Here is a 25,332-nt window from a genome sequence, read left to right as displayed (position 1 = left end):
TTGAGTATCAAATATCTAACAGCATTATTGCACATTTTCCTCATATTGTGTAGCCTTACTGAAGGCTAACATGCTAACACGCTCACAATGCAAACGATTAGCGGGTATATATTGTCAACCATGTTCAGAATGCGTATTAGCATGCTAATGTTAGCATGCTAACATTAGCTAATTAGCAGCAGCTAGAAGCTGTTGAACTCACCAGTTTCTGTTCCTGCAGTCGAAAGCTGCCACACCGTTTGAGTCTGGAGTCCATTTAATACCTGAGAGACACAGAGTCAGTACATTTATATATATATATTATACATCTATTTATCTAGTACTGATGATATTAATACCTGAGAGACACAGAGTCAGTACATTAATATATATATTATACATCTATTTATCTAGTACTGATGATATTAATACCTGAGAGACACAGAGTCAGTACATTTATATATATATATTATATATCTATTTATCTAGTACTGATGACATTAATACCTGAGAGACACAGAGTCAGTACATTTATATATATATATTATACATCTATTTATCTAGTACTGATGATATTAATACCTGAGAGACACAGAGTCAGTACATTAATATATATATTATACATCTATTTATCTAGTACTGATGATATTAATACCTGAGAGACACAGAGTCAGTACATTTATATATATATATTATACATCTATTTATCTAGTACTGATGACATTAATACCTGAGAGACACAGAGTCAGTACATCTATATATATTATACATCTATTTATCTAGTACTGATGATATTAATACCTGAGAGACACAGAGTCAGTACATTTATATATATATATATTATACATCTATTTATCTAGTACTGATGATATTAATACCTGAGAGACACAGAGTCAGTACATTTATATATATATATTATACATCTATTTATCTAGTACTGATGATATTAATACCTGAGAGACACAGAGTCAGTACATTTATATATATATTATACATCTATTTATCTAGTACTGATGATATTAATACCTACAGTTTACCTGGAGACACACAGAGATACAACATTTATCAAACTGAAACTTTCAACAGATATTAATAAGAAATATACTGTTAAAAATCACATCTTAATTATCTTAATCATGTATAATCATGTACTCGTTGTTTTCAGGTGATGAGGAGAAAAATACTTTTACATTTACCACCAAAACTCCAGCTCCTCTGTTGGAGATAAAGCTGAAACTGAAGCTCAGACTAAAGCTGAGACTAAAGTTCAGACAGAAGCTCAGACAGAAGCTCAGACAGAAGCTGAGACTAAAGCTCAAACAAGTTTAAACTAAAGCTCAAACTGAAGCTCAGACTGAAGCTCAAACTGAAACTCAGACTGAAGCTCAAACTGAAACTCAGACTAAAGGTCAGACTAAAGCTGAGACTAAAGGTCAAAATGAAGCTCAAACTGATGCTCAGACTAAAGCTCAGACTAAAGCTCAAACTGAAGGTAAAACTGAAGCTCAAACAGAAGCTCAGACTAAAGCTCAGACTAAAGCTCAAACTGAAGCTCAGACTAAAGCTCAAACTGAAGCTCAAACAGAAGCTCAGACTGAAGCTCAGACAGAAGCTCAAACAAGTTTAAACTAAAGCTCAAACAGAAGCTCAGACTAAAGCTGAGACTAAAGGTCAAAATGAAGCTCAGACTGAAGCTCAAACTCAAAACTCAGACTAAAGGTGAGACTAAAGCTGAGACTAAAGGTCAAAATGAAGCTCAAAATGAAGCTCAGACTAAAGCTCAGACTGAAGCTCAGACTGATGCTCAAACTAAAGCTCAGACTAAAGCTCAGACTAACCGGGGTAGATCCTGAAGAAGCCCGTGGAGCTGCCGAAGAACTGCCAGGTGAGCGTCGGATCCTTCTGGAAGTTGCTGATGAAGACGTCGTTTAACGCCTCAGAGTTGTAGATGGCGTTGAGGATGTTGGGGTCTGCACACAGAGGACGGTCGTCAGAAGCTAAACCTCACAGGAGCTGTGGCTCTAACGCGACGACCTCTGACCTTTGTTGTAGACGTTGGTGGGGATCTGGATGTCGCTGAGCAGCGTGTTCACCAGCAGGTTGTTGAAGTGCTCGTTCTCCTCCAGAGGGAAGTCTCCGCCCAGCTCCACGCTGTTCCCGTCCTCGTCCGCCGAGTTGATCAGCATGGAGTTGTAGTAATCGAACTGACGGGACACAGGAAGAAGAACCCTTTCAGAATAAGATGCTAGACACCTTAAATATCCTGCAGACTTTGACACAAGGTGTCTCTTCATGATACTAAATAAATACGATGTTGAATATAATATATATTCAACGTTGTATATATCTTGTATACGATATATATATATATATGCAAAAAAAGGCCCTTTTGACAGTAGATTTTCAGAGTAAAGGTCAGTTTTACTGTATTCTTTTATTTCACCAGTATATTTGATATACTGGTGAAATAAGAGATTCACATTGTTCTTTAAAATGAGACATTTTCTGTCCTTTAGCTTCAGATAGAATGTGTGTTTATCATGAATAATGCATGAACTGAGTGAATATGTATTAGTACGACCTACATGTTTGCATATTTATAAATGTTTCTGTGTTTCTCTGCTGCAGCGTTAACCCAGTTTCCTCACGGTTTGATCTAATCTCAGGTGAAGCTTTAAAGCTTCAACCGGCTGTTGAGCCACAAACTGTTAGCACGCTAACGTTAGCGTTGGAGCTTAGGCCAGTTAGAGGGTTGGTGGATTATCTGAGCTTGGCTCGGTTTCAGGTCTCTGCAGGTTTCGGCGTGTGAGCGAAAGAAATAAAAGAAAGCAGCCGGTTGGTCGCGGAGAGCACCGACCTGCATGGAAGCGTTGTAGTCGTGGTAGAGGTCGGCGTCCTCTGCCGACTCCGCCAACCTCTGAGACAAGGAACAGAAAAAGGTCTTTAAAAGAAGTCTGGAGAAGTCACGGTCCCAGAGTCAGTCCCCGATGACGTCACAGTGAGGTCACCGGGGTTAACAATAAAATACAAAAGGGGCTGATTTGCATTCTGGGAAACGTAGGAGTCCTCTTCGTTCTCACCTTCACCGACTTCATCTTGCTTCCCAACATCCGCTCGATTCCGTCCGAGTAATCCTTCACCAGGTCGTTCCCGCTCAGCTCCACGATCTTAATGATGGACTCCACGTCCTTCAGTTTCTGAGACACACATTCCAACAAGTGCAGAGGTATTATTGAGTACTACTCACAGAAGTACTAGTACTTGTATTGTTCTGGAGGAAGTAGTATTGTGATCTGAAAAACCTGAGATCTTTTGATAAAATACAATAATACAAACAACGAGGGAGGGGAGAGGAGAGAGGAGAGGAGAGGAGGAGAGAGAGGAGAGGAGGAGAGAGGAGGAGAGGAGAGATAGGAGAGGAGAGGAGAGGAGAGGAGGAGAGAGGAGAGGCTGAAGTAGAGGACTTAATAATGTAAATAGTTTATTATTCATAACAGGTAGAGCCTCTATTCCCCCCCACTAGTGTCACTTGTGGACTCTTGACATGTTGGATGGATTCCAGTATTTTCACATAAATCTCTTCTTAATGAGTGATGTCATCATAACTGTGTGGTTCTCAGTAAACACATGTTGTAGTTCTCTGTATTCTGCTCATGATGGTTGTGTTTCATAGAGGAGCAGAGACACTGCTCCTGGTCCAGAGGGTGGATCTGATGTGATCTGGATCTGATCTGCTTCCTTCAACTCGTCTCCACGCAGTGAGTGAAACGGTGAAACGGTGAAACAGTGAAACAGTGAAACAGTGAAACAGTGACACTGATCTGATGCTGCTGGCAGGTCGCTCTGTGTTTTCTCTCAGATAATTCGGATGGAGAGACTCACTCTCAAGATTACCGCTGTGATACGTGTGTGTGTGTGTGTGTGTGTGTGTGTGTGTGTGTGTGTGTGAGTGTGTGTGTGTGTGAGTGTGTGTGTGTGTGTGTGAGTGTGTGTGTGTGTGTGTTTTTGTTGTTATTAAAGCGAGGCTCTCCGAGGTAATCAGGTCAGTTTCTCTGGGTCAAGAAGCTGGAAGGTGGATGAGCCAGCTGAGAGTGTGTGTGTGTGTGTGTGTGTGTGTGTGTGTGTGTGTGGGGGGGGGGGGGGGGTAGTCTGGTTACTTACACTCTGAATCACTCCCATTAAATCATCCACTAATTCCAATTAGTCCATGCAACCCACTTACTGACCTGACAGCACACAGAGCCAAACATTTAGAGTTGCCTCACGTCTTGATCTGCATCCACTCACACAGAGACCTGGACCTCCATGAGGGACTGTAACTGATGATCCAGACTGATTGGACGTTTTTAAAATATGCAAACGTGACCTGCTGGTTGTCGATCGTGTTTCTGTCCACACAGGTCAGCTGGTCATTATTTACATTTAGTACAATTTCACCCAGTTAAGGATGTGACCTATTTCCTTGATCAGCTTAGTGCTTTAGGTGCTGGGATCCAACCAGGCAGCAACCTCTGGTTCTATAAAGTGAATCTGAAGCTTCATGTGTTAAACCTGCATTCTCTCTAATGTCCACCAGGGGGCGACTCCTCTGGTTGTATAGAAGTCTAGTCTAAAATGACTCTACTTCTCTCTTGATTTATTCCCTCAGTAAACATTGTAAACATGAGTTTATGGTCTCAATCTCTAGTTTACAGTCTTCTTCAATACAGCATGATGTTCATTTAGTACATTATGCTCCATTTAGAGTCACACACACCATAAAGAGGGGATGATTTAGGGGCGGGGCTACACACTGATTGACAGGTCTCTACCAGAGACGTATACGGCGTCTCTACGTCACTCCTCCTCAGTCCAGATATGGTCACTTCCTGTTCACTGGTTGAGGAAAAAACAAAGATGGCGACGGCCAAAAGCGCCCAACTCGAGGCTTCATAACATCTGTCCACAAACAAACGGGTGACGTCACGACGACTGCGTCCACCAACACAAACACAAGACTCCAGAAACACCGGGCTGCACAACGGAATAGAAGTTGTAGTGTCTTTGGATGGGGGGGGTTCGTCTTTTGATGTCCTCTGAGCTTTGCGCTCAGAGGAACCTCTTGTCACCAACATCACTGACTCAATGATGTGTGGGGCAGTTGTGTTCTTGAGTTATGTTACGATGCGTCGCTGAGGGTTGTTGTGTTTGTGTTTCTCTAAAAGCAGACTAGCTGCTGCTGCCTGTGATGAGTCTAAATCTGACAGATAAATGGATGAACGTCTAAAATCAGAACAGGCCACAAATCCTGACGCCGGCAAAGAGGGCTCGGTCCTCAATCTGGGCATTACCATGATCCCTGTGTGTGTGTGTGTGTGTGTGTGTGTGTGTGGGGTAAACACACATAAATACACCGACACAGACAGAGCGTCGCTATCACACACACACACACACACACACACACACACACACACACACACACACACACACACACACACACACACACACACTCCTATTCCTCTCTTGTTCCCAGTTCAAACCAGTCTGGTGGCCTTTGGACCAGTTTTGAGGTTCAGTCTCTCCTCCTTTTGTCGGTCGAATACGAGGATGACATCACAACATCTGATGACATCACATCAGCTGATGACATCACATCATCTGATGACTCTGAATCCCAAGACATCATCGTCGTCCTCCTGCGTTGACGTTTAGAAGGAGAATCCACCGAATAACGTTTTTTTTAAAAGTTGCTTGCGAGGAGTTTCATCTTTGCTTCTGAACCGGTCTCAGTTTAGTCCTGATCCTCAGCGTGACCTACATCCGTACACGAGACCATCAGAGAGAAGAGCCTCTGTTTCTATAGATCATTTTAGTCTTGTATTCTGAGCATCGTTGGGACAAATAGAGATTAACTTCTCACACACTTCATGTTTGGTGGTTTTAGCTGATCAGCAAAGAGAAAAAGAACAACTAAGCTGGAATCACCGCCGTTTCTATGCTACGCTAACGCTGACTGCGCTAAGATTGTTCTCCTAACGAAGCCAGACTTTGCTCCTCTACAGGTTCTCGGGCCGTCAACTGGAATTCTGGGAAACGTAGGAAACAACGTACTGAAACTAAAAATGAATAAATCCTTCATTAAAAACCGAAGCGCTGACATGAGTTTACCTTCTGCAGCAGCAGGGAGCCGGAGTATTTGGTGGTGAGGTCTCGGAGCTGAGCGGAGACCACGGAGGCCCACTGCTGCACCCTGGAACACACGGGGATCAAACACACGGGTCACAACAGAGCAGCAACGTCAGACAGAGCGCAGCTCATTCAGCATGAAGGGCAGGAGTGTACAAGATGGAGGTTTTTCAGAATAAGAGCTTTATTGGCGTACACATAACAAAGGGAAGCATCAACATTTAACTACGTACAAATATGAATATAAATATTCAAAAGTATACAAACTGCATGAACATAAAACATGAGACAACAATGAGAATGAATGAAGACAATAGTGCAACGATGCAGAGTGAACACTTGAATACGTTTGTCATCGGATACTTTATGGACATGAGATATATATATATATATATAAATATATATACATATATATATATATATATACATATATATATATATATATATATACATATATATATATATATATAACATTTAGAATATAGAGGTGCTGGATTATTGATATTATTGATATGATGGTTGAACACTAGTTAGTGCTGAAGTTAACAATCTTGGACCACTCATCAACCCAAAATCTCTCCTAAACATCACATGAAGACACCGAGACGGTGAGGAGAGGAGGAGAGGAGAGGAAAGGAAAGGAAAGAGGAGAGGAAAGGAAAGAGGAGAGGAGAGAGAGGAGAGAGAGGAGAGGAAAGAGGAGAGGAAAGAGAAGAGGAGAGAGGAGAGGAGAGAAAAGAGGAGAGAGGAGAGGAGGCTGAAGTAGTTTAATATGTGGAGACATATATATATTTATATTTTTATATATAAATATAAATATACATGTATATGAACAGCCAGTGAGCGACGCTGTGCAGCGGCGGTGATTTTGGGCATAAAGCGGTGGTTGAATGATGAGAGAGATTTAGATAATCTGTCGTTCATGTGGGTCACAGCAGAGAGCTGCAGGTGTCTGCTCAGCACAAACTCACAGAGACACAACAAACACAACACACACGAGTAATCCTTCACGTCGCAGCGCCTCTGATCCTCGTGTGGTCAGAACACCGAGACCAGACGTGAGACCAGGTCTGTCCGGCTCCTCGGACCTCCTCCAGAGGTTCCATCAATGTGTTCCACAGCTCCGTACCACGTCATTAGCTCACGTATCTTTTTAGAAATACATCTAGTTTAAATGCAACTCCATGTAACTAAATGTTACATGTAACTACATGTAACTCCGCCCTGCTTGGTTTTGGCTCGACTGTTTTCAACATGGCGGCCGGGTCACACACTTCCTCAGATTACAACAAGCTTCTGAAAACGTTTCAGGAGAGAACTAGTGAACGCAGTAACAGACTGACGAGCATCAGACGCAGTGAACGCTCATCACAGTGGAAGGATCATAGATAGATCAGTGGACTTCACATACGTCAACAGATCAGGTGGATCTTCACACCACTAGCTCCAACAGCTAGCTAGCTCCATAGCTAACTAGCTCCATAGCTAACTATCTACATCGCTAACTAGCTCCATGGCTAGCTAGCTCCGTAGCTAGCTATCTCCATAGCTAACTAGCTCCATAGCTAACTAGCTCCATCGCTCCATAGCTAGCTATCTCCATAGCTAACTAGCTCCATAGGTAGCTAGTTAGCTGTTGGGCTGTGAGAAAGCTACGTGATAGCAAATATTCATATTATATATACAGAGACAGACAGAGAGAGAGAGCGACAGACAGACAGACAGAGAGAGACAGACAAAGGGAGAGAGACAGACAGACAGAGAGAGAGAGAGACAGACAGACAGACAGAGAGAGACAGACAAAGGGAGAGAGACAGACAGACAGAGAGAGAGAGAGACAGACAGACAAATGGAGAGAGACAGAAAAAGAGAGAGAGACAGACAGAGAGAGAGAGACAGTGAGACAGACAGACAGACAGACAGAGAGAGATAGAGAGAGAGACAGACAGACAGAGAGGGAGAGACAGTGAGACAGACAGACAGACAGACAGACAGACAGAGAGAGATAGAGAGAGAGAGACAACAATAAATCCTTCTTTTCATCTGTTCATTTCAAACATGCAGAGACATTATTATTATATATTATTATTAAATGTTATTATTATATATTATTATTATTATTATTATTATTATTATTATTATTATTATTATTATTATTATTATATAGTGTTGTATTCAGCTGTAGCCATGAGATTAAATGAAGGGTTTCTTAAAGGTGCAGCTCATGTCTCTGTAGTTTGTTTTTAAAATAAAAAAATAAATCCTCCATCAAGATCACCTCTAAAATGTAATCAGCTGATCCTCGGTGCTGAGGCCGATCTGTCCGGCAGATTGAAGCCAAATCTGTCGACTGCAACCCGCAAACAAAGTCACAAACCGCCGGGGATGAAAAGAGTCAAACGGAAACTACAAACGTGTGTCAGTGCTCCAAACCAATGACGTGTTGGGGAACAGACGGTCGCCGGTTCGAGTCCAGCTCGGACCATTAACACTGAACCACGCGTATTGGTCCTCTGTGTCAATATACGTCAAAGTGAAAACATTCAATTTCCCCAAAAAACCTTGAATAAACCTAAACAATGGTTCTGTAACTTTGTGTTTTTACCGTTTACCGGATTTTTGGGCTAATGGTAAAAATAAAACAAAGTCTGGATCCTTGTAGACCAACTGCTGTAGAGAATCATAATGAGACCAGTACTGTGAGACCAGTACTGTGTGGTGGATGTGGGGTCGGAGTGGAAGGTGACCGGGCCGGTGGGGGGTGGTGGTGGTGGGGAGGGGGCGTGGCCTGTGGCCATTTATCCATGCTGGCACACAGATGGTGGTGGAGGAGGAGAAGCTGCAGCGCCGCTTCACGCTAACGACACCCGACAGCTTCATGCTAATGAGGTCGTTAGTACGAGAGAAACACTCACTCACAGGTGAATTCTGGGAAGTTTAAATGTGTGGAAAAAGAAGATTTTAAACAAGAAAAAATAGAATTTGCGAGAGATTCTAACGTTGATGAGCCGGCTATGGTTGAGGACTTTAATTAACTGTCTGATGGTTCTGATGTAGTTTAAGTTGTTTTATTGTGTTTTTAGGTTCAGGTCTTCAGAGAGAGAGAGAGAGACAGAGAGAGAGAGACAGAGAGAGAGAGACAGACAGACAGAGAGACAGAGAGAGAGACAGACAGAGACAAAGAGACAGAGAGAGAGACAGACAGAGACAGAGAAAGAGACAGAGAGAGAAACAGACAGACAGACAGACAGAGACAGAGAGACATATTGTCTTTTAAAGCCTCTTTGTGATAGACAGTAAAGTGAAGACGTTTTGTCCGGTTGTGATCTCTTCAGAGTTGTTAGAAGGTATGCGTTCAGGTTAGATGTGTAGCTGTGTTAACTCTAAACTCTGCATTACATTTGCACCTGAAATAATCTCCATCCTCTCTGTGTGTGTTGGTCTCTGCTGAAGAGTTGTGGACAGAAACAAGAGAGCAGATTTCAGCGAAGCCCTCGAGGGAACAAACGGCCGTCAGCTGACAAACTCATTCCCTCTGGAAACAGAGTGCACTCTGGGAGTTTACTGTCTGAAGCTTAATTTATCTGGAACTCTATGAGCTTCACATGCACACAGATCAATGTCACCATGATACAGTATAATATACTACATCTCAGAGGTACATATTGTACTTCATACTGTACTACATCTCAGAGGTACATATTGTACTTCATACTGTACTACATCTCAGAGGTAATACATCGTTAAAAAAGCAGAGCGCGGCTGGTCCACCTTAAAAAGGTCAGCCCACCTTAAGTGCGCTAAGTGTCGTCATTAGCCTCGAGGCTAAGCGATGTTTAGCGTAAACGAAAACAAAAATACACTAAATTACCATTCCTAGTTCATTTATTATTAAACAAGAAGAAAGCAAAGTGTCAGAAACGCTGACAGCAGCTAACAGAGGAGGGAAGCTAGCGGCTGTAACGTTAGCTAACATTAGCAGCTAACTAGCTAAGTAGCTAACAAACTGACAGCAGCTAACAGAGGAGGGAAGCTAGCGCTGTAACGTTAGCTAACATTAGCAGCTAACTAGCTAAGTAGCTAACAATCTGACAGCAGCTAACAGAGGAGGGAAGCTAGCGGCTGTAACGTTAGCTAACATTAGCAGCTAACTAGCCATGTAGCTAACAAACTGACAGCAAGCAAGAGACGTGAAAAAATAACAACGTTCTCCCTTTTGGTTGATCATTTTCTTACAGAGCAGATATTAAAATAAAGCAGCTTAATTTCAGTTGGGTCTTTGTGCCTCTTAATGTAAAAACAGAATATTACAGCTCACAAACATTCTGCTAATGTTGTTTTCATCTGAACGGATCTTTGGCAATTAGAAGAACAATTAAAAGTTGTATTAAATATTAATGTCAGCATCTATTCTCTGCCCTTTCTGATAATCAGTAAATAGATCTGTCAACTTTGTCATTACATCAGTGAGATTGTACTTGTGATCGTTGCTCTCACTCAGCAGATGGACCATAAAAGGGAAGCTGAGATCCAGTAGAAGACTTGGAGGACACTTACGTCTCCGGTGGGATCTTCATCTGAGCCTGGGCTGTAATCCACAAGCAGAAAAATCCCAGAATCCTCAGGAGCTTCCTCACCTCCATCCTGCTTCCAACTCTGAAGTAAACTTAAACGTGGATCGGCTCTGAGAGGTTCAGGAGGACCATGAAGAGTTTGTAGGAAACGGCTTCCTCATGTCGGCTAAAGGGAGTAGAGGAAGAAGAAGAAGGTGGTCTCGGTGGTGGTCTTTGGAACCTGACCCCGTCCTGCTGCCGGCATCTTCTCGCCACTGTTTGTTTTTAGCGTCTCATCCTCTTTAAAGAAAACGTCCAGAAGATATTTCTGATTGACTTTAAAGTTGTCCAGGAGCAGAGAGGTTTAAAGTCCAGCTCTTGCTGCACCAAGATCTCCGTCTCAGAGAGGTTCCCTCTGCACCAGGTTCTTCACGGTCCTCACGAGACCAGAACCAACCAGCGGGTTAATTTCTCTGCACCTCGCAGATATTTAGGAAGACGTAAAGCCGGCAGCAGATTTTACAGCCGCTCGCCTCCACTGTCACCCAATTTGCAATGTAATCCACTTGGATTAAAAACTCCTCTTCTCTCTGGAGAGAGAGAGAGAGAGAGAGAGAGAGAGAGGGGAGGGATTGGAGCAGAGGATTGGACGAGGGCTCGGTTTTATCTAAGAGGATTAGAGCAATTTCTGGAGACAGGCTCTCCTCTGACCAATGAGAGGACAGAAACCAGGAGGTTCAGTTTGGCTGGAGAGAAAGAGAGAGAAAGAGCGAGAAAGAGAGAGCGAAAGAGAGAAAAATAGAGAGAGAGAGAGAAAAAGAGAGAGAGAGAGACAGAGAGCGATAGAGAGAAGGATAGAGAGAGAGAAAGAGAGATATAAACACTCTCTCCTGTGAACATTAACCTCATTGCTTCGTGGGAGGAGAGATTCGACCTCCGTGACTCATCTGCAGCTCTGAGGTCAGTACCTTGCTCAGGGGCAGCGGCAGGCAGACACCTGACATGGTTAACACACACACACCTACACCTACACACACACACACCTACACTTACACACACACAGGTTTCAGTCTCCAGTCTTTAATCTGATCAAAAGGCAACGAGAGGCAAAGCTGTCGGCCAATTAGAACTCACCTGTGTCATCTCTGCTCCTCCTCAATCATCATCATGATGTTTTGAAGCCTCAAGTTTTGCATTTTGGTCGTCGCCATCTTGTCTTTTTGCAACCAGTGAACAGGAAGTGACCACATCTGGACTGAGGAGGAGTGACGTAGAGACGGCTTATACGTCTCTGGTAGAGACCTGTCAATCAGCGTGTAGCCCCTACACGCTGATTGACAGTAGGACAGTACGACTACTGATTGTAGGACTACAAAAGAGGCGGAGTCACAACGCGCACCGGCCGTCGCTCTCACCGGAGACTACCGGACTTCACCTCGGAGTTACGGTGCATTATGTTGATGAACAGTGGGAGCTGCGTTCACATGCTCTGACTGTATGAAGACTGTATTCATGTTGCACAGCAGTGGAACGTTTAAATAAAGTCACACACTGAGCACAGATAGTAGAAATATAACTGATACTGTGTGAAGAACACTGCTGTTAACAAGAACCTGATCTGTTTAAAGTGATTCAAACAAAAACTATAGTTCTCTCTTCTTCTGGTCAGGATTGTTGTGTTTCCATAGAGCAGCAGAGCTTTAATACACTACAGTAAACATGTGAGAGGAGCTCATAAGAACACAGGTCTCTGCCTGCAGGTCTAGAAACACATGAACTAATGAGACAACAGCTCCCTCTAGTGTTTGAAGAGCTCACATACAACTGATATCAACAGACTCGTTCACAGAAACGTGAGGACCTAATGTTCTCTGCTTCAAAGTCTAAAACTCTCAATATAAAGATGAAATAGTCATAAAAGACACAAAGTTTAATGAATCCAGTACATCATGTCAGAAGTAAAGATAAAGTCCTGCAGTAAAGATTTGATTTACTAAATACTGAAGAGGAAGTACTTGTTGTATATAATCATCCCATTATAATATAGATTAAATCATATTATTTGATGTATTACTTCTGAGGGACTAACACACGTTAGTCTGTATGAACAGTATATAAATATATATACTTACAAATACTAGAACTCTCACATCAGATTTGTACTTTAATTCACGATAGTGATGCTATCGAGATATCTTAAAGAAATCATAATACTTACATTAATCTTCATTATTTGTGTGTTTTGTCTGTGAAAGAGTCTGTAACTGTTCATATTAAATTATTAAAGTGTTTATTTATTGACACGTGTGTGTTATTAACGCGTCCATCTTTGTATTTTTGAATATAATGGTTATCGTCAATACCTTTATATCACAACACCTCTACAGTATAAACAGTAAGCACATGTGAATTTTATTTACACGATTTTGACAATTTCATAAGTGACAAAACGTGTAAATGATCAAATATCAACATGTGGAAACATCTGATTCCCATGAACTATTAACCTGTCAGGAACATGATGAGTGTAGGCCACTAGTACTACAGTATATATATATGTATGTATATATATATATATATATATATATATATATATATATATATACACATATTATGACTACTTTAAATATACGGGTATCACATGTTTGATGTGATCCTTCACTTTCATTCTGATGAGAACAGAATGAAAGTGAAGGATCAGGTTTTAAGACACAACAGTTCTTAATTTTTATGATCCTGGTTATGAAGTTCAGTCCTCACACCAGCACATTCTCCACTTAGACTTCTCAGAACTCTGTGTGTGTGTGTGTGTGTGTGTGTGTGTGTGTGTGTGTGTGTGTGTGTGTGTGTGTTGTAAGGTGCTGATGAGGTGGGTTCCAGGTCCTTGAGGTGTCATGGAGGATCTGGTAACAGTGTGGTCTCAGTGTCAGAGAGCTGAGAGTAAATCACATGGTTAGAGTGCTTCACTCACACACACACACACACACACACACACACACACACACACACACACACACACACTCTTAAGGTACAATGCTAACTGAGAAGGTGAGTGAATAAATACTATATATGTTTTGTGTTTACTGAGGTTCTTTACGAAAAGACTCACTTTACGCAATTGGCAAGCTAACTAAGAAGCTATTAGCTTTGATGCTAACGGTTAAACTGGTTACAGAAAGAAAGGCCAACAGTGGGCCATCTCTTCACCTCTCCTATAGTTTAGCTTTCTGTAGCGAGTCCCTGGTCAGAGCTCAGAAACACCTCTGCATGCTGCATGCTGCATGCTGCATGCACGTAACTGGGACACCTGAGTCGTGTGACACGTAGCGTAGCGATGCTGGTCATCAGCCTCCTCCTGACGCCCAAACCTGAGCAGCCAATCAGAGAACACACGTGTCATCTGCCCAGAAGTTGCGGCCATCTTGGATTTGTCTGAACTAGTGGTATTAAGAACGTTTTCATAACTTTATTACCAAGTTGACAGAAGATAGAAGACAGATGGGGGGGGGGGGGGGTCGAGCACGCAATTAGTCAAAACTAATTTTCAATTTACATTTTTCAAGTAAAAACACTCAACATTTACTTGTTCCAGCTCCTCAAATATGAACACATTTTCATCCAAAATGTTTGTATTTTTTACTTTAATGTCAGAGTGTGTTTTTCTTCTTCTTCTTCTTCTTCTTCTTCTTCTTCTTCTTCTTCTCTGCTGTTTATGTTCGTGTGTTTCTCTCTCTACACAGCAAACAGCTGCCGAGCCATCAAGGTCCAGTCCATCATCCTCAGCTTCATGTTAACACACCGCCACTGCTGTGTGTGTGTGTGTGTGTGTGTGAGCGTGTGTGTGTGTGTGTGTGAGCGTGTGTAGATGGAGGGTTTTCATCCCTCTGATATGGAGGGCTTAGATGAACAATGGTGGTATTGAGGAGGACGTTGCCCCGCGTGGCCTGGCGTGGATGGAGAGTTATGGAGGGGCTTGTGTGTGTGTGTGTGTGTGTGTGTGTGTGTTGGGGGTGATGGGTGCTGGTTTTGGGGGTTGGGGGGGTGGCCCTGATCCCTGCAGCTGTCGCCTGGCACGCTCCGGCCTCGGGGAGGACCGACAGCTCACGTCACCGCCGAGTGTCCTGCTGCAGCCGCCGCTGGGTTAAGATGGAACGTGTGACAGTGGAGAGCGTGGAGCCGGTTAATGCCGCTCGCGCCGGAGAACCAGCAGCTGTCAATCTCTCTCGCAAAGTGGCCCCGACGCGTAAGCTCCGCCCACCTCGTCAGGAGACTTACGTCTTACCCACAATGCTTTGTGATCCCCCCCCCCCCCTATCTGCACGCACGATGTGCAGAACGTGGTGACTGGCTCCTTCATGTAATCGGCTGATCCCTCCACGTATTACATCACCGCCCGTCCGGATCGCGTTGCTCAAAAGTCGGAATATTCACGGCGACATCTGTTCGATTAACTGATCGATGTGTGCCAAACCGCGAGTGCAGAGGTTTAACCCTCCTCCTCCTCCTCCTCAGGGCTTCTTGTTCTCTGTTCCTCGGCTCACAGTTGGTTTATTATTTATCTGCCGGCGAGGAGCCAACAGTTGCTGCTCGGCCTCTCGACCTCCGCGACGCCACCTGTCACTTCACGTCACTTCACCGTTCGCCTTATGAGAAGCTTCCTTCACAGGTTCCTTGAAGGTGTGAAGGTCCCTCAGGTTGAACTGGACGCCGTCACACATTCCTACAGAGACCATTCCTTTGTCTTTTTCATGTACGGGAGAACAGAAGACGCCACCACCTGAAGATTCGGTTGAGGTGCAGCTCAGCAGTGTGGGTCAACGCTAGTCAAGTGAAGAACGATGCAAATGTCAACGTAGATCTGAGAAATCTAACGTTAAGATGCAACAAACAGCAGAAATTGTCAAATATTGTGTTTTTCTGTGCCAAAAGTGGAGATATTTCATCAGTTTGAACCAGGATGTGTAACGCACAAACAGTGGATTTCATTAGAAACATGCTGATGAAATGGAAAAACGGTTCATTGCCAAGTTCGTTACACATGTTGGCTCGGCGAAAAGACAAGTTAAAAATAGAAAATATGAAAATTTGTGAGTAGAGTTGTGAGAGGATGTGGGGGGGGGGGGGGGTGTCCGGGTTCTTATGATTGTCACTTTGTCTGTTTGATGAACCAGAACCGGGTCGTTCCTATGAAGCCCTCTGGTGCGAGTCTTTGTGGACGTCCTGACCGAAGAGGAAGAGGTCACTCCGGCTCTGGTGACCCGATGAGTTTTGACCTCCGTTAACAGCAGCAGTTGTCCGTCTGTTAAAACCGTGAGCGTCACCACAGAGACGCCGGCGTCTACCTGATCCTCATGTCCACCTCTTTGTCTCGGTGTCTTCAGAGGCCGTAAAAAAAAAAAAGGCTGCCTCCCCCGTGTGGTCGCTCGTAAACTCGTCCTCGTGTCGGCCACTCGCCCGGCGCGTTAAAAAAACGCCTCGTTAAAGAATCAAAAGCCCGTTAGCTTTTGGGGCGGCGTGGCGCTCCAGAGAGAAGCGACGCGTCTCAAACGAACAGATGGCGTTCCGCTTGTGAGGCGAAGTCCTCGACAAACAAATCGTCAGGAAAACAAAGAGCTCCTCACAGCTGACGAGGTTTCATTCGCCCGTTAAAGAAGCCAGAGCGTGTCGCGTTTCAGTCGGGACACATAACGTCTTCGCCGAAGGAGTCTTCTTCTGTGGCGGTTTCCTCTTTAATGGAAACCAAACGCGTGTCTTTGAACATCGAAGAGGCTGAAGTGTGTTGACCACATGTCGCCCGTCCTCCTCAGACTGAATCTGAGGGTCGGTTCACTCACGCAGGCGATGACTCGGCTTCGCTGTTAAAATGTCTCTTGTGTTTGTCACGTTGTGAATGTCTGAACGGTTCAGCTGTGAGGCCTCGTGAAGAGATCATGTGATCAATAACACTGACCACACACACACACACACACACACACACACTCACACACACACACACACACACACACACACACACACACACACACACACTCACACACACACACACACACACACACACACACACACACACGAACGAGGATGATGAGCAGGAATGAGAATGTTTCAATAAGTGACCAAAGCAACTTTTAAAACGCTCGTTTCCTGAATGGAGTCTGGTTTGATCAATGCTAGGCTACGCTAACGTTGCAGCAGCTCCATCAAACACTCAACATGACGTCATTTAGGCGTAGGTGTCGATATATTATTTTCCTCCATAGCTTCTGATTCAGCGTCGAACCATATCTGCTGACTATACTATTATTTGGAGGTGGAGTTGGTCCATTTATGGGTTTGCCGGGTCCAGTCCGGTCTTAAACCGGTTTGATTATACGTAAAACCTCAATTGTGACACAAATTAAAGGAAGCAGCCCGTCGCCACGGCGATAAATCCAGCTTAATCCAAACTAATGTTTGTTTCTTAACGCACTTCATGAGCTTCTAGTGTCTGCCGTCTCATCACGGTCCACATCGAGTGGTCAAACAATCCTACGATTAATCATGAGATTATTATATTTATGTAAACTCAAAGTGACCCACTGGTCATTCTGTCGTGCAAATGAAGCTTTAACTGTGAAGCGAGACCCACGCTGGGCTTGTTTATGTTGACAAACACACCAATAACGCTGCATGACTCATTCAACGAGCTCTCTTCCTTCAAGCTGTCACTCAAAGGGGTTCTGACTGTGACCTCACGGGAGGAATCCTCTCTGCCGCTCGGTGTCTCCTTACTCTGAACCATGTTCAGTGTTCTCTGTGGCGACAACAAATATAAAAATAAAAAGGTTCACCGAAGCGAATCCCAAGCTCAGAGACTTCAAAGTCGAAATCACCGAGACGTCTCTCCGTACAGATGTGTGACATCATGCGATTTTGCCGACGCAGGAAGTGACATCACTGAAGGAGATCTGAGGAAGGGAGCAGAAATCCATCGACACGGACAGATGTGGTTCAACTTTAAAGGCGTACTTCTTATTCTAAGTTTACACACAAAACACAAATGTGTGTGTTTCTCTCCACAGCTGCTGGGTTCACGGGTCAGAGGTCACGTTTAAGTGAACGTACTGTGGAGGAGGTTCACGTCAAACACGGAGAACCGACTCACACAGTTTGTGGAACGTCATGAGAAGTGACTTTGGATGGAAGTCAATGGGCAGAACTATTAACCTGTCAGGAACATGGTGAGTGTAGGCCACTAGTACTACAATATATCTATATCTCATTTAACGTCATGAGAAGTGACTTTGGATGGAAGTCAATGGGCAGAACTTCTGCTCTAGTTTTTGTCTTTTCAGTTTGGTAAAAAGATAACAGTAAATGTTTAACGTTCAGATCCTGGTCCAGGACCTGGAGGACCTCTGACTGCACGGGGTTAACACGTCCCAGGAGACACACACACGCACACACACACACACACACACACACACACACACACACACACACACACACACTCCAGCACCCTAATCCCCCCCCAAAAGCAGCAGCTTTACTGTAATTCACGCCGCAGCTGTCCGCTGCTGGAAGAATCGAGAAATTGTCCGGCACATGTTCAGCTGCAGGAACAAATGTCACGGAGAGAATGAAAACACACACACACACACACACACACACACACACACACACACACACACAGTCAGTACAAACATACACATGCCAGTGTTGGCATGATGTGTAATCGGGGGGGCAGGTGGAGGCTGCCAGAGGTTTTATAGCAGCGTGTGTGTGTGTGTGTGTGTGTGTGTGTGTGTGTGTGTTGGGGTTGACGAGGTCGTGTGGCTTGTTATAAGTTGACTGCCGGTTGAAAGTAACTTTTGTCCAATCAGATCATTCGATTTGAAATGACATCACAGACTCAAAGAGCTCCTCCGGTGGATCAGGTAGAAACCTGCATCCTGGTTCCAGAGGAGGTTTGACGTATTGTTAATATGTGAGACCATCAGTCCTGGTCCTCTATCAGACCTCCATCAGTACAGAGACCATCAGAGAGAAGATGGTCTGTTTCTATAAAGTTATTCTTAATAATGTCATCGGAGCCTCCAGCAGAGACCTGGACCACCGTGGACAGACCCGGATCCTCCAGCAGAGACCGGTCCACCGTGGACAGACCAGGATCCTCCAGCAGAGACCGGTCCACCGTGAACAGATCCGGATCCTCCAGCAGAGACCGGTCCACCGTGAACAGATCCGGATCCTCCAGCAGAGACCTGGTCCACCGTGGACAGACCCGGATCCTCCAGCAGAGACCGGTCCGCCGTGAACAGATCCGGATCCTCCAGCAGAGACCTGGTCCACCGTGGACAGACCCGGATCCTCCAGCAGAGACCTGGTCCACCGTGAACAGACCCGGATCCTCCAGCAGAGACCGGTCCGCCGTGAACAGATCCGGATCCTCCAGCAGAGACCTGTCCACCGTGGACAGACCAGGATCCTCCAGTAGAGACCGGTCCACCGTGGACAGACCCAGATCCTCCAGCAGAGACCGGCCCACCGTGGACAGACCCAGATCCTCCAGCAGAGACCTGGTCCACCGTGGACAGACCCAGATCCCCCAGTAGAGAAAATAATTTTACACTTTAAATTTCAAGAACCATAAAATAATGACTCTAGCTGTATTGAAAGTAAGTGCAGTACTGAGTAGATGTTACTTCATGACTAGAGTACCAGGTCAGGTACCAGAGTGACGAGACTCAGACAGGATTCTTTAAATTTAAATTCAGACTAAACATTTCGTACTCGTGTCTCGGACTGATAAACCCAGAGTGTGTGTGTGTGTGTCACACATTCCCAGCGTGTCCTTGGTCTTACTGAGCATTAGTGGACACATTTACCAGCATGCCAGAGGACTCGTGAAGCCGGCTGCAGCGCTCAGCTCCTCCTCCGGGGGGAACCACTGAGCTGTTACTGAGCGAGGATAATGAAGTCTCAACAAAGCTTCAGGTCGTACAAAAACACATCTCAACACGTCTGTGTTTTCCAGGCACAGAAGAGGGTCTAACAAAAAGATGCATTGTGGGAAATGTAGGATCCAATGTTTGTAGATCTAGAGGACCGGGACCCGAGACGACAGAGAAAACCTCCTTCATAATGTCGTGAACAACAAGCCTGCGCTGAAATCTGCAGGAGAGCTCGTTAACGTTAGCCGTTAGCCGTTAGCCGCTAGCAGCACGTTCCTGCTTGCCGCTAACGTTAACAGAGGTTGCACTGAGTAACATCATGATGCGTTCAAGCTCTGGAAATTAAATTGTTTTCCTCTGTTCAGTTATTAAAAATAAATGAAACTTTGGTTTTAGTCAGAATAGAATCTCGAGACAGATCGATGCGATAATAAAGGAGGGGATGCTTCTGTTGTTTACCGTGATATTGAATTAGGATATCGAGAAATGTTTAATTTCACTGGTTTTGGTATCAACAGCTGGATATCTGGTTTTGTGACATGTTTGATTTATTTTGTTCACTAAACTCTTCTGGTTCTGTGTATTTGTTTTGTGTATGTCTATTCTATTTCTTATTTTGTGACTATTGTTATTATATAATATTGTTATATTTTAATAAATCCAAACCAAAAGTATATTTTTGTCCATGATACAGCAAAAAGAAGTGAACATGGTAACGTGTTTGATTCATTGCTTGCAGCTGTTTTTAAATATTGTAAAATAAAAATACTCAGAAATACTAAGAGTAAGAGTAAGTGACAGATCAAACGTTGATCCTTCATAAACATCCACGGGACAAACTATTCCTGGTATGTTTGCAGGATGAACACTTGTCCGTGTATCAGCATCGTGCTACACAAACACCACCGGCGTCCCGCTGAACGAGCAGCACTCAAACGCCTCTCGGAGAGATGATTTGCGACGCTCTTGATATTTGGCCTCGGACACAAACCGCTCTCTCGTTTTACCTCTCGGGCATTTCGCTGACACACTTCATCCCCAACGACTGGCCGGCAGAGGGAATCGTAAAAACACATGTCGGGTTGTTCCGTTAACGGTGGAGGTTTGAATCCCGGGTTCGTCTTACATGTTGGAAGACTTACGTGTGATACGATGTAATCTGACTTCACAGCGTCGTTCTGTTTGAACACATATGGAAGGTCGTTAATGAACGGACGGCTGGTCCCAAGAATCATTTACCACATTACAAAGTCTCTAGACTTCTGCTAAGTTATACTTTGTGCAAAATGCTGCAAATTTCATACTAGAGATATTATTAAATTGCTTTATAGAGTTCTGCAGGAATGAGACCTGAACCCAGAAAAGAGTCAGTGTTTGTTTACTTCCTGTTTCCTCGTCTGGAAGTTCAAAGTGTTTCTGGTTTGAGCTTTTTATGCTACACTTCAAACATCATGAAAGTGGAGATCATCGGTGACGATTATCTTCATCATAAACAATATTATTTCACTTCAATAATCCAAAATCAAATGAAAGAATCCCATTATCTTATTGTGGAGGCGAACCAGTGTGACGCTAACTTCCTGTTAGCCTACAAACACACGTTAGCTTTAACTAAACATGCAGCATTTGTTACTTCGAGCAGAAGAAGAGGAGGGTAACTCTCCGTGTTTATGAGAGGAGGAAGAAGACCCGTGGAACAAAGGCAGTCGGTATTTTTTGATGACGCAGCTGACCCCCCCCCCCCCCCCACAGATTCATCAAACCGGTCCTGACGCATCTCTTCCTGCCCCGACATACCCAGAGAAAAGGTCTCATACCCGGGCAGCCGGACCCTCGGTGTGACGCTCCGGACTGAAATAGCGTCATAAAGTCATCCATCAAACAAGTAGGCCAAAGGGAAACCACGGAGATGAAACCGAACCCGGTGGGGAACATCCCAGAATACTCCTGGATCCACGCTCGCACATTTTTCTTAAGTGTAAAGTTTTTTTTCAGTTCATTTCTGCAAAGGTCGACCTTAAAAATAGATCATTAAATGTTGTTAATTTTTTTTTTCTGTCTTAAATTACATTTTCAGATGGTGCGTTCAGGGACACTCTGACTTCTGAGGCCCCTTCAAAAAGCACTCAGTGTCATATGATGTCAGTAAATCAAACCCAAGAGACGGATTATGAGTAAACATGTTTTGACGAGAATAATTTTGTTGTTTCTTCCATCAGAAAGACTCAAAACTCAGATATCGGTGTGTCCTTGAATGCACCAAAACAAAGCCTTTTTTCACAGGTGTTACGTATAATAATGGTAAACGATTACGTCAAAAATGTTCCCTAGTAATGAATTCGTGAACAAATGAATAAAGTCACTCTGCACACGAGCAGAAGGCAGGAGATGAAATGTCACTCGGTTCATTTCACTGCGCTATAATAATCATTTTAAATGCAGAACTATTTCTGGAGGTGCGTTCGAGAACACCACTCTGGCATCAGATATTTGGGGCTCCTGCTGCAACAGCAAACCTTTAGAATTAAAAAAAAGAAGCTTCATTTAAAACCAGTCCAGTGCTGCTTATTTTTGTTTCTGTCTTCACGGTTTGATTTTGACCTTCGCTAAGCCCCGCCCACTGTTGATAGGCCTGTCAATCATCACAATAAGCCCTTTTTTTAACAATAGTAGTTTGAGATATTCCAAAGGAAATAACGGCAGATTTCGAGGGCTGCTCCGATACCACTTTTTTATAAGACTAAGCACAAGTACAAGTATTTACATTTGAGTACTTGCCGCTACGTAGTACCAATACAAGTACTTAATAATACCATTACAGTCCCAACAGTGACTTTGTTGCGGACATCTTAACATTTAACGAGTTAAACAGTTAAAGGAAATATTATGGAGGGAAAAGTTTATCGTCCGTCCTGAAAACTCACCTGAAGAACAAACAGACAGGAACCACAATGTTCTCGAGGGTCAATATAGTCAAAATATTGTTTTATTTTGAGCTAAGTTAGCCTTTAGTTGTGACTCTGTATAGCTTCTTTGTCCGATATAGAACTAAACGATCACACTTATAGTTGCATGAAAGCTTCACATCGTAAACTCTCGTGAAAGTGAAACCACCTGCAGATGCAGACAGAAGACGACGACGTGAAGAAACAACGCGGTTCAGATCATCACAGGACATTCAGGACACCTTCAGTAGCTAGCGTAGCATAGGTGTGCTAACGATGTGCTAACGTACTCTACATCCAATAAAACCAGCCTGAACCTGAAGAACATCTGGAACCAGTGATGAGAGTCCGTGGAGCAGAGCTGGACAATGCTACGCTGTGATTGGACGGTCTGCGTTCAAGGGGCGGGGCTTAGCAGAGGGTCATTTGTCTCAGAGGGTCCTGGACCAGGACCGGGACACCCTTGATGGCCTGGACAGCTGCAACACGACCAACTTATCATTTTCTACTATTTTTGAAAAACAATTGCCTCCACAGGCTCTCAAAATGGCGACGGCTGAGTCGGTGCTAACAGTGCAAACAATGGTAACAGTGCTGACAACAACAAAGCAAAGAGAACACACACACACACACACACACACACACACACACACACACACACGATGAGCAGACATTACTCCACTATATCTTTACATAGATAATAGTGTGATGTCTCCACACAATCCAAATATCTTCATCTACAAAGAAGTGAACAGAGAAAATAAGAACGGGGAGCTGGTTTAATATATTGTGTTTAATATAATAATAATAATAATAATAATAATAACAACAACAGGCGACTCACTCTGTGATATGACAGGTTAACTGCATTTCAAACTGTGTGAGATGTTTCATCAGTTCACACTGACTTTAGGACATTTTAAATTATTATTGTTTTTTTAGTACTATTACTACCAATTATCATCATCGTTATTACTGTTATTATAATTGTTATTACTATTAGTATTATCATTATAGTTATCATCATCATCATTATAATAGTTAATATTATGATTATTTGTATTTATATTATTAATATTGTTAAATTATTATTACTTTCATTATTATTATTATAGTAATCATGATGATTATTGCTATTATTATTATTATTGTTGTTGTTATTAGTAGTATTATTAGTAGTATTATTATTGTATAATATTAGTCCTATTATTAGTAGTATTATTGTTATTATTATTTGTAGTATTAGTATTAGTATTATTATTGTCATTATTGTATAATATTAGTATTATTAGTAGTATTGTTAGCATTAGTAGTAGTATTAGTATTATTATTGTATAATATTAGTCCTATTATTAGTAGTATTATTGTTATTATTATTTGTAGTATTAGTATTAGTATTATTATTGTTATTATTGTATAATATTAGTATTATTAGTAGTATTGTTAGCATTAGTAGTAGTAGTAGTATTAGTATTATTATTGTATAATATTAGTATTATTTGTACTATTGTTGTTGTTTTTAACACACCGGTATCAGATCGGTTTCTGTATCGTCCGTTGTAATTTAACGGTATCTGAACATCTCTAGAACTGGTTCAGGACCAGGTGTGGGTCCAGATGAGTGATTTGGGTCCGGTAGCACTCCGACGGATCACCGCTGAACACAGAACTCCATCTGCTTCCACTCAACTCCACCGTGTGAGAGAGAGAGAGCCGAAGAGAAGCTCCTCCCGTCTGAAACTGAGCCCAAAACAAAATGAAAACAAAACAAATCGGCAGACGCTTCCCAGGCTCCATTCATAACCATCCCATAAGAAAATAACAAACCTATTAGCGCCGATCATCAACCACAAACATATCAAACAGTCGGCATGGCCCAGATGGGCAGGATTATGTGGCCTTAGAGTCATTACCGTCACATCCTCTCCTTAAGCTTTCCAATTCCCTCCTCTCAGCTGCGTTGTAATTCCTCTCCTCGGATCCTTTTCCCCGTATTAAAACTCGCTTATTAATGCTTTTGTTTCGGCGTGCCAAAACAAATGCCCCCTCCACCCCGAGCGCGAATGGATCCCGTTCTGGTCTCAAACGGGTCGCGGCTCTGGCGGGGTTTCTCCCTAGGTGGCGGTGGGACGAGTTGGGGTTTCATTTTGTCCCCCTTTGAAGTGAGGACAGTGCATGTTTCATGGTGAAAGTGGCTGTCAGAAGTTCGGGGCCTGGAGCTTATAGCGGGCCGTAACCTGAGAGCCAACGGGGGCTTAGACCCCCCCACCCCCCCCGCCAGTTTTGATATCAATTAGATTTGTGGTCACCTGATACGGCCGAGGGCCCGGCGCTGAACATCTGCACGGGATAATGAGAGGAGGAGGAGGAGGTGGAGGAGGAGGAGGAGGTGGAGGAGGAGGAGGAGGAGCTGGAGGAGGAGGTGGTGGTACCTCGGCACAGCAGCAGCACAAACAATGAAAACATCAACGTCTCGTCTGTCCTCACAGAGCTGAAGAGGAGACGGCGTCAAACTGCTCGTCTGACACGTTTAAACTAGTGCTGCTGTACAAATCTTTAAATACATTTAAAAACGGTGCCTTTACGTCATAATAACTTTATTTGTACAGCTTCTTTTTTATGCTACAAAGTGCTTAACAATAAACAAAAAAGAACAAAAATACATTTTATTATTATTAATACTAATCATAGACTGTATAGAAGTGGACGTAGTCATCGTGACGTTTTGAAGCCTCGAGTTCGGCCATCTTGGATTTTGACTGT

General features: G+C 43.4%; 1 protein-coding gene across 1 annotated transcript in view; it reads right to left on the bottom strand.

The window, feature by feature from the left end:
- Positions 1-8,942, bottom strand: part of LOC137881915 (voltage-dependent calcium channel subunit alpha-2/delta-4-like) — a 61,159-nt gene extending 52,217 nt beyond the window's left edge. Inside the window, exons 1-7 of the mRNA XM_068724110.1 lie at positions 8,857-8,942; positions 6,127-6,208; positions 3,060-3,176; positions 2,837-2,896; positions 2,021-2,183; positions 1,818-1,949; positions 203-263 (exon numbers count right to left, since the gene is read on the bottom strand). Of these exons, the coding sequence (XP_068580211.1) occupies positions 203-263; positions 1,818-1,949; positions 2,021-2,183; positions 2,837-2,896; positions 3,060-3,176; positions 6,127-6,208; positions 8,857-8,942 (701 nt within the window). The remainder of the gene's footprint in view (positions 1-202; positions 264-1,817; positions 1,950-2,020; positions 2,184-2,836; positions 2,897-3,059; positions 3,177-6,126; positions 6,209-8,856) is intronic.
- Positions 8,943-25,332: the final 16,390 nt, after the last annotated feature.

The sequence above is a fragment of the Cebidichthys violaceus genome, unplaced genomic scaffold (assembly GCF_023349555.1).
Source record: "Cebidichthys violaceus isolate CVI_PGR_0920_01 unplaced genomic scaffold, fCebVio1.0.p SCAF_3, whole genome shotgun sequence".
In the NCBI taxonomy this organism is placed as follows: Eukaryota; Metazoa; Chordata; class Actinopteri; order Perciformes; family Stichaeidae; genus Cebidichthys; species Cebidichthys violaceus.
This window is presented reverse-complemented; position numbering and strand designations above follow the sequence as displayed.